Source organism: Suricata suricatta, chromosome 15 (assembly GCF_006229205.1).
Source record: "Suricata suricatta isolate VVHF042 chromosome 15, meerkat_22Aug2017_6uvM2_HiC, whole genome shotgun sequence".
Taxonomy (NCBI): domain Eukaryota; kingdom Metazoa; phylum Chordata; class Mammalia; order Carnivora; family Herpestidae; genus Suricata; species Suricata suricatta.
The window spans coordinates 77,730,790-77,742,152 of NC_043714.1; the positions used below are offsets into that span (position 1 = coordinate 77,730,790).

The window sequence follows — 11,363 nt, forward strand, 5'->3', positions numbered from 1 at the left end:
GGGCGGACCGCACGGGCCCTCCGATTCCGACCGCCGGAAGCTGTAGCCCGTGAGCCGGAAGCTGCGACCGCAGGCCCGGCCCCGCCTCGCGCCCGCCCCCGCCTCGAGCGACCGAGAGCCGCGGGGGCCCAGAAGCGACCGCTGCGTCCGCGAGAGGCCTTCGGCGCCCTGGCCCGGCCGACGACCTACTCCCGCCAATCGAGCGGCGGCCTGCGCCCACAGGAGGCTCACTTACGAGAGCTAGGGTCGCCGTCGCCATCTTGCGTCCGTCGCGGCCGCCGCGCGCGCCACACGCTCCTGCTCCCTCCGCGGTCTCGCGCGATCTGGGTGCGGGCGGAAGCGCCCGGAGAAGGAGAGAAATCTCGCGACAAAAGGCCCCAACGCCCTCGACGAGGGAAGAGAGGAATGAGCTTCCGGTGTGGGGAGGAACCGTTAAGGGCCGGAAGAGGCGCTGGCAGACGGGGCGGGGCTAGGGCAGTGTGGGCGGTGTCGGCGGCGCGCGCCTCTCCGCCGGTCGCCGCACGGATCCGCTCTTTCGCCGCGCTTACCCTTCGCCGGCGGAGGGCCGTCCAGCCTCGGTCTGTCTGTTAGCCCCTCGCCTCACCCGCCTGCCCTCCTCCAGCCGCTGCTCCACTTTTCTGCCTTCTTAATAGAAAAACAGGTGACGTCCGTGTCTCCTTGCCTCCCCGCTCTCACCCAAGAGGCAGGACTGAGGAAGTTCGGATCCCCTCCAGGGCTGAAGAAGTCCCATCTGCCTAAACGATCTTGTTGAAAGGTCACGGAGAGTCGCCATATTTCAGAGTCAGATTTCAAGTGGCATCTTCTTTGCTTCGTGCCATCTCTGAAGTCAGGATGCTCCTACCGGTGGACGATGTGCCCTCATTTAATTAGCCGCGTTCTCTTTCCTGGTGATTCTTAAAACTGATGGTGTCCTAGAGTCAGTGGCTTGCAGTCGTAGAACTGGAATCCACAAGACAGGCTTGTGAACCCATCCAGTGGGAAGGGCCCGCCTCCAGAGTCCCCATCGTGGCGTTGAGCTGCCCTAGACGTCTGCCATATGTCACATCCAGCCCCAAGACCCTAACTCAGTGAAGCCGCATCTGTAAGCTCAGTGAAATTCTCAGTCCGGCAACATAAGCCTGCCTGAGGCAACAAAATGTCTTTGCCAGTTTGACAGGTCTCTTCTCAATCCTGGGAGGGTTAAAGGTCTAGTTAAACAGGGCTAAATATTTTCTTCATATCCCTCCCCTTTAAAATGATGGGTGAATTTTATAAAGACAGAAACCTGTTAATGCAGAAGTGAAATATTGTGGAACTGGAGGAGGGCGAACAGTGGGATGTTTGGCCACGTGGAGCTCAGCGTCGGAGGAGTCCTGTGTGAAAACGCACTTGCAAAAAAGGAGGAGGCCCCAGGCCTGTAGCCCTACTGGCAGTGTCAGAGCAGGGTCCCGTTCTGAAAGGGAGCAAGTGAGATTCTGGCCCTTTGCCCACCTCCAGCCCCTAGCATGTGCCAACCACAAAACTCAGAGCTCCTCTCTGCCGCAGCTCCTGTCTCAAAAGACTGGCAGCCTGGGGGTGCTGAGGAAAATGGCTTGCCTAGATCCCTGGCCTCAAAGCTCATCGGGCAATAAGCCCAACCATTAAGATCAAATCATTCTTATGAGCGACTGGACAGCTCAGGATCACAAGACACCTCTGGAGGAAGAAGAAACAAAAATGGAAATGGAAAAGGAACTCAGGAGGAGCAGAGACAAAGCAAGAAGAAAAGCTAAAACCATATCCTCAGAGATACCAAAGAAGATGTTGCACCCAAATTAGGAATAATCAATATATTGCACCCCTGAAACTAATATAACACTGCATGTTAACTAACTGGAAGTAAAAGACTTAAAGTCAAGAACAGGAGGCTATGAAGAAAGAATATTCAGGAAATGAGAAAGAGTGCTTACAAATGAAAAATAGGAAAGGAAAATGAACAATTCAATAGAGGATAGAAAGATACAGTTGAAATCTTCTAGAATGTGTAGAACAAAACCAGATAGGTAGAGAAAATGTAATCATAATCCTACTGATCAGTGTTCTCAGTGCTTAGAACTGGCCTGCCACTTCCGTGGCCTCCATCATAGAGAGGGATAGGCAAAGTGGTGAATGGGCTGGGACTGGCCGCCGACACTGCAGCAGGGCTGGGGGGCACAGGCCCCACTCTCTGGTGGCAGCTTCCCGTGACAAACTTGACACGCATCAGAGTGCTTGTGTGCTGGGCACTGTTCTCATCACTTTACAAATACCACCAGGTATGACCTTTACAATGACCCCATGGAGTGGGTACTGTTATTATCCCATTTGTACAGACAAGAAGGTAGGGGCACTGTATCATACTGCAGGAAGCAGCAGAATGGTTCCATAGCCTATGCCCTTAACTACCATATATTGTGCCTCTCAAAATTCAACATCTAAATAATACAAGTTCTTAAGAGCAAAAAATCAACCAAAAAATATTTCCTAGCACTGAAGGATTGGGATCTCTGGACACTAGACGAAAGAGAAGATTTTTTTTTTAATTTTTAAAAAATATCTTTGGGAGACAGAGACAGAGTGCGAGCAGGTGAGGGGTAGAGAGCAGGGGTGACACAGAATCTGTGCTGACAGCTCAGAGCCTGACATGGGGCTCAAACCCACGAAGCTCAGGAACATGACCTGGGCCAAAGTAGGATGCTTAATCAACTGAGCCCCCCAGGTGCCCCAAAAGAGAAGTTTTAAATGAAGGAATATTAAGAATTTCAAAAGGGAGGGAGAGAAAACAAGAGGAAGTGAGACGGAGAGAAATCAGAGGGTCAGAAAGGCACGAGAATTCTTGGGACTAGAAGAAAATGATATGATACCCTCGAAATCCTTGGAAGAAATAATTTTCAACTTAGGCAAACTTGTGCCTAGCTACACTAACAAGCAGATATGAGAATAGACTAGGGACAAATAGGCAAAGACTCCATAACTTCCCATGTGCCCTCTCTCAGGAAACTTGGAGGATGTTCCTCCTCAAACAGAGGGTGAATGAAGGAAGATGAAAGCTAAGGATCAGTCAAAGGAGAAAGAGGTGCCCCAGGATGCTGGTGAAGGAACAACGCATGCTGACAGCTGGGCCACAGGCCCAAGAACACGCAGCCTGGGGCAGAGAACTGGCACAGTGTGGGGCTCTGGGGAAAGATGAAACTGAGCAGTCAATTCTGCAATGAATCTCAAGTATTGAGAGGTTCGCACTTCAGTAGGAGAAACCAAGAATGAATTAATGAGACATGTTTAGAAAACGAAACCAAAAAAAAGGCAATCATTAACTCCAGGCAAAACAAAAAGTTGTGCAAGAAAGCAAATATAAGCCTAGGACACCTATTCTCTGCCGAGACCTGCAGTGATGAAGCTGTAATAATACCCACCACACTGAAATGATACTGGGTCAGGACACTGAGGCCAGTGACCCTGCTCTTCTCCAAGGACACCAGCGAGGGAAGACCTTAATGTAGAAAACCCAATCAAAAGCAGTAAAAGCCTGTGTGGTTTTGTGAAAGATGGTGGTTTTACACGCCTGAAGAAATAGCTAAGAGTTAAATTTGGAAAGGATCAGAGTTGGAGACTGCATTGATTGTTTATTGTTGGTTACAAAAACATTGCACTTTTAGAACGATGTGTATATAACTTTGAAAAGATAAAAGTTAAAATGAAAACCTCAACAAAAGCATGATTAAATGAAGCCATGATAGTATTGATACTTTTTGAGTTCAGTTTAATCATGGGTACAATCTGTTATGCATTTGACACTCAAATTACTTTAAGACGATAGTTTAGGATTTCCAACTGGACGTGTAAGTTATTTTAGAGTTGGTATTTAGGTTGGAAGATGTGAGAATTTGAATAACTTCTGGGTGTTTTAAGACAACTTGAGATTCACTATGCTTGTACATTTAATTCATTTGATATACCTTGGTAATTTTGGTTTGGTTTGGTTTGGGTTAGGGTGACGTGGTAGGTGGAAAAATGACACCTTCCCTCCAAGATGTCCACGCTGGAACCCCAGAGCCTGTGAATGTTACTTTATATGGCAAAAGGGATCTTGTAGGTATGATTAAGGAAGTTTGCGGTAGGGAGATTATTCTGGATTAGCCAGGTGGACCCAACCTAATTACATGAGGCTTTCCTGGTGCAAAAAACCAGACAGACGGCTCATGAGAAAGACTCCACTAGTTGTTGCTGCCTTGAAGACGGAAGATGGGTACATGAGCTAAGGAGCGCAGTGCCTGCGGACGCTGAGAATGACCTTCAGTTGACAGCGGGCAAGAACATGGGGTCCTTGGCCCGACCGCTGCAAGGAGATGAGTTCCTGCCCAGTGCCCAGAGCTTGAACCATGCTTGACACCTGCAGGCCAACAACCTGAAGGAGCAGAAAATGGACACCTAGGAAATGGCTCTAGGCTCCCCTAGAACCTCCCGAAAGGAACATAGCCTTGCTAACAGCTTGAGTTCAGTTTGGTGAGGCCCGTGCCAGACTGTTGACCTGTGGAAGTACAATAAATTTGTGGTATTTTAAGCCATTCAGTTTGTGGTAAATTCTTATAGCAACAACAGAGAACTGATACAACTGTGAGCTTTCCTGGTTTGATACTAGGAATACTTAAAAAGGAACCTGAATGCACTAAATTTATACATGCGATTTAAAGTGTTTAAGAATGTTTAACTCAACCTGAAGATGAAGGGGAGGCGGCCCGGGAGAAAGGAGGCCGGGGCGGTGAGGGGCGGGAAGCAGCTGCGTGGGAGAGACAGGGAGTCAGGAGCTGACAGCCTCAGGACCCAGGAGGAGGCAGCTGCCACGGGGAGAGGTGAGGGAAGTAACAAAGTGGGTAATGAACTTGAGAGGAGGCACAGTGAGGAACAGGTAGATGCCTGAGCCCAACCCCTCCAGGCCAGGGAATGGAAGAGAAAATAGCCCTTCAAAGGGGGATGCACGGGCCAGAAGGTATCTACAAAGGGGTGGCAGGTCCCCGTCTCAGAGCAGCGGAAGGTCTGAAGGTGGCTCCATGGCAAGTCTGCACTGGGCAGGGTTGGAGGGCTGTCCAAGAGCCACATGGAATGATGAACTTGGGCTTCTGGAAGCATCTCTGTCATCTGTTTCTCCTGTCAGTTTGTGGCCCTGTCCGGTTCCCAGCAGTGTGCCTGATGTCTGCAGGTGCGGTACCACTGGCTTACTGTGGGGCTCCTCATGGGGGGTCTGTGCTTCCAACGGGGGGTGGAGCATTTCCCTGGGCAGACATCTGTCCAGAACACTGACCCTGACCCCCAGCACTGCGGTTCTCTGCAGGGCGGCCTTCCCCATGCTCAAGGTACAATCACTGACCAGGTGTTATGGGGTAGGGGGAGAGCTCTCTGCCAGGAAAGGAAGGATGTGGGAAGAGATTCTGAGTTGTGGAAGCTGGCTAGCTGGGGGATCCTGATCCTAAGGACGTGTGGGGCCTAACAACTCACCTGACCCCTAACCTAGGCTCCTTCACCCCCTGATAGGCCCCCTGCGGTTCCGAAGCCACCACCTTCCCCACCCCACTCCAGGGCCTCCCTGGAAGCTGTACAAGGCAGGTGTTTGGTATCAGCCCCCCAGCATGTAATCAGAGGGACAGTCCCTGGTCCTCTGAACCCTGGGCCAATGCTGAGCTTCCTGATGGGTGCTGCCAGGGCTGCTCCCGAGGGGCTGGGTCTGGAGGTCACGGCTGCGCTCCAAGGTACTTGAGGAAGGTGCTTTCCAGAAAGGCAGCCAGCTTGGGCCGGTCATCCTGCAGGGTGGGAGGGAGGCATGGGGTGACAGAGGGGTGAAGACTCTGCCGTGCGCCCCTCCCGGCCTGGCCGGCCTGACCCGCACACCTCGTGAACGAAGCCGTAGTGCACTAGCTCAGCAGCGAGGTCCTGGGCACTGTCCGCTGTGGCAGAGGCACGGGCAGGGGTGGGGCAGAGGTGTGAGGCCACGGCCCGCGCTCACACCCCTGCGCTCACACCTGCGCTCAGCCCTGCCTGGGGCCCCGCGAGGCTTACTTGGGAGCAGGTCATAAGTGAGCTGCCGGTGCAGCCGGTCCTCCAGCACCAGAAGCAGAGTGAGCTGGGGAGGCAGGAGGGCGTGGTTGGCTGCAAGAGTCCACCCTCCCCCCCACTTCCCCTACCCTGTACCTGGGCTGGGCCCCGGCTCTGCTCACATGCCAGCGGGCCTTATCCTCGCTTCTCTCCAGGTTACATTGCATGTGGATCACCTGGGGATAGGGGCAGGTCAAGGTCAACCTCAGAGGCTTGACCTCAGCACTGAGTAGCAAAAGCAGATACCACCTCAGGGGGCCCAGAGGAGGAGTGATGACTGGGATGGGGGTGAGTCTCTAAGGAGAGCCTAGAAAGCACATCTGATATCACATCACATCAGTGGCCTGGCAAGTTAAGGGAAACTTCCAGAAGAGTAGACACCGAGTCTGGGTACTGAAGGAGAAGCAGAGTTTTCACAGGTGGAGAGAACACGTAAACAAAGAGACAGCTGGGACAGCGGTGGAAGAAAGGGACCGGCAGGAACATGAGGGAGCGGATGCAGGGGATGCCAGCAGGACAGGCCTCAGAGCACCTGGGGGTCACGCTGAGGACCCCCCCATCTCTGTGGGCCGCTTCAGACGTTAGGGCATGAATCCTGGCTGTACTGTGGAGAGAAGCGAGGGACTCAGCAATGAGCCAAGGGCAGGCGAGCATAGAGGCCTTGGGGTAGATGAGATTCCCGGATGAAGGTTGCCTGGAGCACAGCAAGGACGGGGCAGGGATGGGGAGCAGACAGGCAGGGGGTTGGGGGGGCAGGCAACAAGGGGAGGAATCTTCGGCAGCTTGGAGCGCAGCAAGGACGGGGCAGGGATGGGGGGCAGGCAGGCAGCAAAGGGAGGGGTCTTCAGGGGGCAAGGAGCCTCTGAAAGGGGGGATCCTAGCTTGTCCTACTGTCTCCTACCCCCAACAAAAGCGTCAGCTGGGACCTGGTCTCTGGCAGCCCAAAGGAGAGCTGGGCTGGGGGGTGCTCAAAGCCCCTGGGAAGGGACCCCTCTGGCCTGAGGACAGGCGCCGTGCAGTGGGAACAGGGGCTCACCTTTCTGGTCTCTGAGTCAAAGGGTTCTGGGGTCGGGGTCTTGGCCTTCTGGGTCTCCTCAGGGGGCGGGGCCAGCACTCGGGGCAGCCCCAGCGGTCGAGCAGCGGCAAAGTTCATCAGTGGGTAGATCCCGTTCCTAGGGATACACTGGGGTGGCTGGGGGCCCAGGCCTGGTAGCTGCCAGTTCCCCAAACTCAAGACAGATCTCACCTGACATCCTCCAGGAATTTGTCAAGCTCCAAGCAGGAGACCTCTGAGTACCTGGCACGGGGGTGAGAAGCACATGAGGGTGGCCAGCCTGCCCTGCTGGGGAAGGGGGGTGGCGGGGAGGGGGCACAGGACTGGGTGGGGGCTGGCCAGGTGGCAAGGGGAGGGCTCTGGGCAACAGGTGCTCACCGCCACTGCAGCGGGGGCCGGGGTGGCCGGGGGATCTCTGCCAGGACCGCGTGTAGGTCCACCGCCTTGGTCTTCTCCTCTACCACATTCTCAGGCATGAGGTCTGCAGTCCACAGGAGCACTCAGGGTGGTGGACCCCGAGCCACGGGTCCTGCCGGGGCCCCTCTCACGCCCCACCCCAGGCCCTTGGCACACCCCAGCCTGCCTGCCCCTCACATTGGTGCTGGAGGAAGCAGTGAGCCGCCAGGAGCTTCAGAGAGTGCACTTCGAAGAGCACGCGGTGGAAGAGGAGGTTGTGGGCAGAGGGCCGCTGGCTGGGGTCCCTGGCCAGGCAGGAGAGGATGAACTCCTGGGGGCGTGGAGAGGAAAGGCCACAGTGGGTGGGGTCTCTGTGCTCTGGGTCCACGGTATGAGGAAAGGAGGCCCCTGAAATCCCCACACCCCAAGGGTCTCCTCCTCACAGGAATCTTCTTGCAGAAATGGGCATAGGGAGAGGCATGGGGTTAGCAGTCCGGCCAGGACCCAGTCCTACGAGCAGTGCCATCAGGCCCTGGGCCCAGAACTTCCCACGCCCCCCATGGCCCTCACAAAACTCACGTTTTGACAGCGTCTGTACTGCTGCAGGCGGCACCCGCCTTTGCCCTGCAGCCTCAGGGCCGGGCAGAGTCCAGCTTGTCAGCCCAGGCCCTCGGAGGTCAGAGTAGCCTGGCACAAAGCCACCTACCCACAGACTGCCCCTCGGATTGCCTCAGCCCAGGCCCGCCTCCAGAGGCGACCTCGGCAGCTCTCGGCCCCACTGCACACCCGCCCTCGGCTGCCTCTCGTGTCCATGCCGGCCCCCTTCTCACCAGCCCCATGGCTCTTTTTTCTTTTTAAAGTTTATTTACCTATTTTGAGACAGAGCGCGCGCACACACGTGTGAGCAGGGGAGGGGCAGAGGGAGAGAGAGAATCCCAAGCAGGTTCCACACTCAGCAAGGAGTCTGACTTGGGCTTGATCTCACAAACCATGAGATCACGACGTGAGCCAAAATTAAGAGTCAGATGCTTAACTGACTGAGCCACCCAGGTGCCCCAAGGCCCTGTCACTTCTGACCCCAGAAGCTATGTGGTCAAGCCAGACGGCCTAGAGAGACTGTGAACACAGCTTCCGTCCCCACTACAGCTCCCTACTCCCTTTGCCCCCCACCCTGCCCCCCACATAAGCTGGAGCCACACTGACTCTACTGTGGTTCCTGGAGCTTAAAGGTAGGGACGTGGAGTCAAACACTGGGTCCATCACTTCTCCCAAAGCCGTGGGCAAAGTACTTTGCTTCTCTGAGCCCCTTTCTCATCTCCAAGACAGGCATAAGGATAGTGCTCACATGAGGAGCAACCCCTGGGACTCCCCTTCTTTAGAATGTGCCTCAGAGCCTTAGGGCTGTGGATAAGGCCCTCCGGAGGGGAGGCCTTTGGGCACTGGGGCTGGCGTACCGCTCAGCAGCACCGACCCACTGCACCTCCAGGCCTGCTCAGAGCACCATCCCAGCCCTACCTGGAGCACCGAGAGTCAGCCGGGAGGGGCAGGGCACGCTGCTTACCCGCATGTTGGGGTCGCTCAGCGAGCGCCCGGCACGAGTGATGGCCTCCTCTGTGACCCGGGTGTCCCCATTAGCTTGGATCTCCAGCACAGCCATCTGGGAGGCAGGGCCGGGTGAGGCATGGAAAAGAGACAGCACAGGGGAGATGCAGGCTGAGCTGGCCGGGAGGCCACAGGCCACAGGGCTGGTACCTCCAGTGCACACATCCCAAAGGAGAAGATGTCCACGGCAGTGCCATCAGCAACCTCTGAAAGGGGGGGAGCACGTCAGGCGGGGCGCGGCGCACGCAGTGAACACTGGGAGAGCCAGGGCTCCGGGACCCCGGACTCACCACCATACTCGGGCGGGAAGAAGTGCAGGTTCCGGGGCTCCTCGCGCTCCACACGGATAGGGCTTCGGAGGTCGTCTGGGAGCGCTGTGGAGAGAGGAGAGGATGTGTAGGCTGGTCCTCTCCATGCCCTCCACCCCCTAGGGCCTCCCCAGGATCCCCACACACCGTTGGAGAAGATACGGTGCCACACTGCCAGGCCACCACAGGGAGAAAGAGTAGGCGTCAGTGTGGTGGGGCGCTGCGTGTCTTCTGCCCACGGTCTCCGGCAGCCCCCTCCTCCCCTAGCAGCCGCCCCCCCAACCCCGCCAGCACCAGAGCCGATCTTGATGAGGCCGTTATGCTGTATGAAGATGGTGTCACTGGTCAGGTTCCCGTGGATGATGGGGGGGTTGCAGGCATGTAGAAAGCTGCAGGGAGAAAGAAGGGCAGGTACAGTCTAGTCAGGGGTCACCAGGGGCCATAGGGATGTGGCTGGCCAAGCCCAGACCCTCACCTGAGTGCAGACAGGATCTGCGTGCACCAGCGCTTCCAGGCCTGCTGGCGGATGGACTCTGTCCGACCGGTGCGGGAGATGCGGCTGGGCCTGTGGTGCCCACCCCGCACCCCCACCTTGCATCCCGACCTGGCCCTGGCCCGTTTAGGTCCCCAGAGCGGCCCCTCATCACCCACGTCCCCAACGCAGCCCCAGCCCACTCCCCATACCCGGGCGTTCATGGCCTTGTGGTTTTTCTTGGTCTTTTTGAGGAATTGCTTGAGGCTGCCCGATGACACGTACTCTGTGATGAAGATGACCTGCGGGGTGGGTGGGCTCCGCCAGCTGCAGCTGGGTCGCCACCAGCGCCCCCGCCCCACCCCCGCTGTGGCTACATCCCACCCTGGGGTGTGCCTGTGGCATGATCGTGACCATGGCTCACCCGTGCCCGGGCTTCCAAGGCATCCAGCCAGTATTTGTGCAGCTTGACAATGTTGGGGTGGTCTACCAGCACCAGCTGCTCAAACATGGTCTGGATCTTCTCCTGGGAAGGGGGGTGCGGTCACGGGGTGGTGGTGGGGTGCCGCAGTCGCTCAGGGGGTGGGCAGGCCTCACCTCATGGGCTGCGAAGGCCTTCCTATCCCCGAAGTCCAACTCATTCCACACCACCTCCACCCCCTCCTCTGTGTCCATGGCCAGGAAGGTGCTCTGGACCCCGGGCATGTTCCCCTGGTTCACCTGGCAGTGGGGGAGGGGATATGAGTGTGCTGATCTGTGTCAGGAGACCGAGTGGGGGCTTGGTCTCTGCCCACACCCTTGGAGGGGGAAGCAAGCTTGGGATGCTGGCCCTGACCCCCTCTAGGGGGGAACTGCGGGACTGGAGGCAGGCTGGCCTCCACAAGCTAAGGAGTGGTATCCAGGGGCGGGGCCGAGGGGATTTGGAGCAGGTTTCAGGGGATTCAGGGGGCTAGCGGCTGGTCTGTCACAGAGGCAAGGGGAGGTGGTCCTGGAAGGAGGCTGGACTTTAGGAAGTTGGGGGGGGTCGTCACCAGGGCATGAGGACCAGGGCCAAAGGGGTGCAAGGCGGTCCAATTAGGGGGAATGCCAGCGCGAGGCCGTGGAGAGGTTTCTGGCCTCGCGGCTTGCCCTGCGCTCCCTCGGGCCCGCCGTGGCCTCCCGGGCCCCTCCGCGGCCTCCCGGGCCCCTCCGCTGAAGGTGGGCGGTGACCACCTTCCCTTCCCCTGTCCTCCCCCTCGGCCCCCCTCCCCGCTCCGCCGAGCCCACCTGCTCCCGCCGCTTCTGCCAGCGGCCGCAAGGGCTCTCCTCCAGGATGTCGCTCTCGTCCTCGCTCTCATCCTCCCGCTCCCGCTCCCGGCCCCGCCTGGGCGCCGGCTCCGGAGCCGCCATGGCTTGGCTGGCCCAGGCCGCCGCCCTCCGTGGGATC

General features: G+C 57.2%; 2 protein-coding genes across 9 annotated transcripts in view; both read right to left on the minus strand.

The window, feature by feature from the left end:
- PUF60 (poly(U) binding splicing factor 60) overlaps positions 1–338 on the minus strand; it is a 12,092-nt gene extending 11,754 nt beyond the window's left edge. For 3 of the 6 annotated variants that reach the window (XM_029923500.1, XM_029923498.1, XM_029923497.1), the window contains exon 1: positions 236–330. In XM_029923500.1, the coding sequence (XP_029779360.1) occupies positions 236–259 (24 nt within the window). In that variant the 5' untranslated portion in view covers positions 260–330. Of the gene's footprint in view, positions 1–235 lie in introns of all 6 variants that reach the window. The other 3 variants (XM_029923502.1, XM_029923501.1, XM_029923499.1) reach the window with 2 other exon arrangements.
- Positions 339–3,624: 3,286 nt separating this feature from the next.
- Positions 3,625–11,363, minus strand: part of NRBP2 (nuclear receptor binding protein 2) — an 8,032-nt gene continuing 293 nt past the window's right edge. Inside the window, exons 2-19 of one of the 3 annotated variants that reach the window (XM_029923666.1) lie at positions 11,204–11,363; positions 10,535–10,657; positions 10,362–10,463; positions 10,150–10,239; positions 9,941–9,981; positions 9,760–9,854; positions 9,613–9,636; positions 9,448–9,531; positions 9,308–9,363; positions 9,117–9,212; positions 7,754–7,886; positions 7,538–7,640; positions 7,352–7,402; positions 7,142–7,277; positions 6,228–6,281; positions 6,070–6,133; positions 5,902–5,957; positions 3,625–5,813 (exon numbers count right to left, since the gene is read on the minus strand). In XM_029923666.1, coding sequence (XP_029779526.1) covers positions 5,745–5,813; positions 5,902–5,957; positions 6,070–6,133; positions 6,228–6,281; positions 7,142–7,277; positions 7,352–7,402; positions 7,538–7,640; positions 7,754–7,886; positions 9,117–9,212; positions 9,308–9,363; positions 9,448–9,531; positions 9,613–9,636; positions 9,760–9,854; positions 9,941–9,981; positions 10,150–10,239; positions 10,362–10,463; positions 10,535–10,657; positions 11,204–11,326 — 1,500 coding nt within the window. In that variant the 5' untranslated portion in view covers positions 11,327–11,363 and the 3' untranslated portion in view covers positions 3,625–5,744. Of the gene's footprint in view, positions 5,814–5,901; positions 5,958–6,069; positions 6,134–6,227; positions 6,282–7,141; positions 7,278–7,351; positions 7,403–7,537; positions 7,641–7,732; positions 7,887–9,116; positions 9,213–9,307; positions 9,364–9,447; positions 9,532–9,612; positions 9,637–9,759; positions 9,855–9,940; positions 9,982–10,149; positions 10,240–10,361; positions 10,464–10,534; positions 10,658–11,203 lie in introns of all 3 variants that reach the window. The other 2 variants (XM_029923665.1, XM_029923667.1) reach the window with 2 other exon arrangements.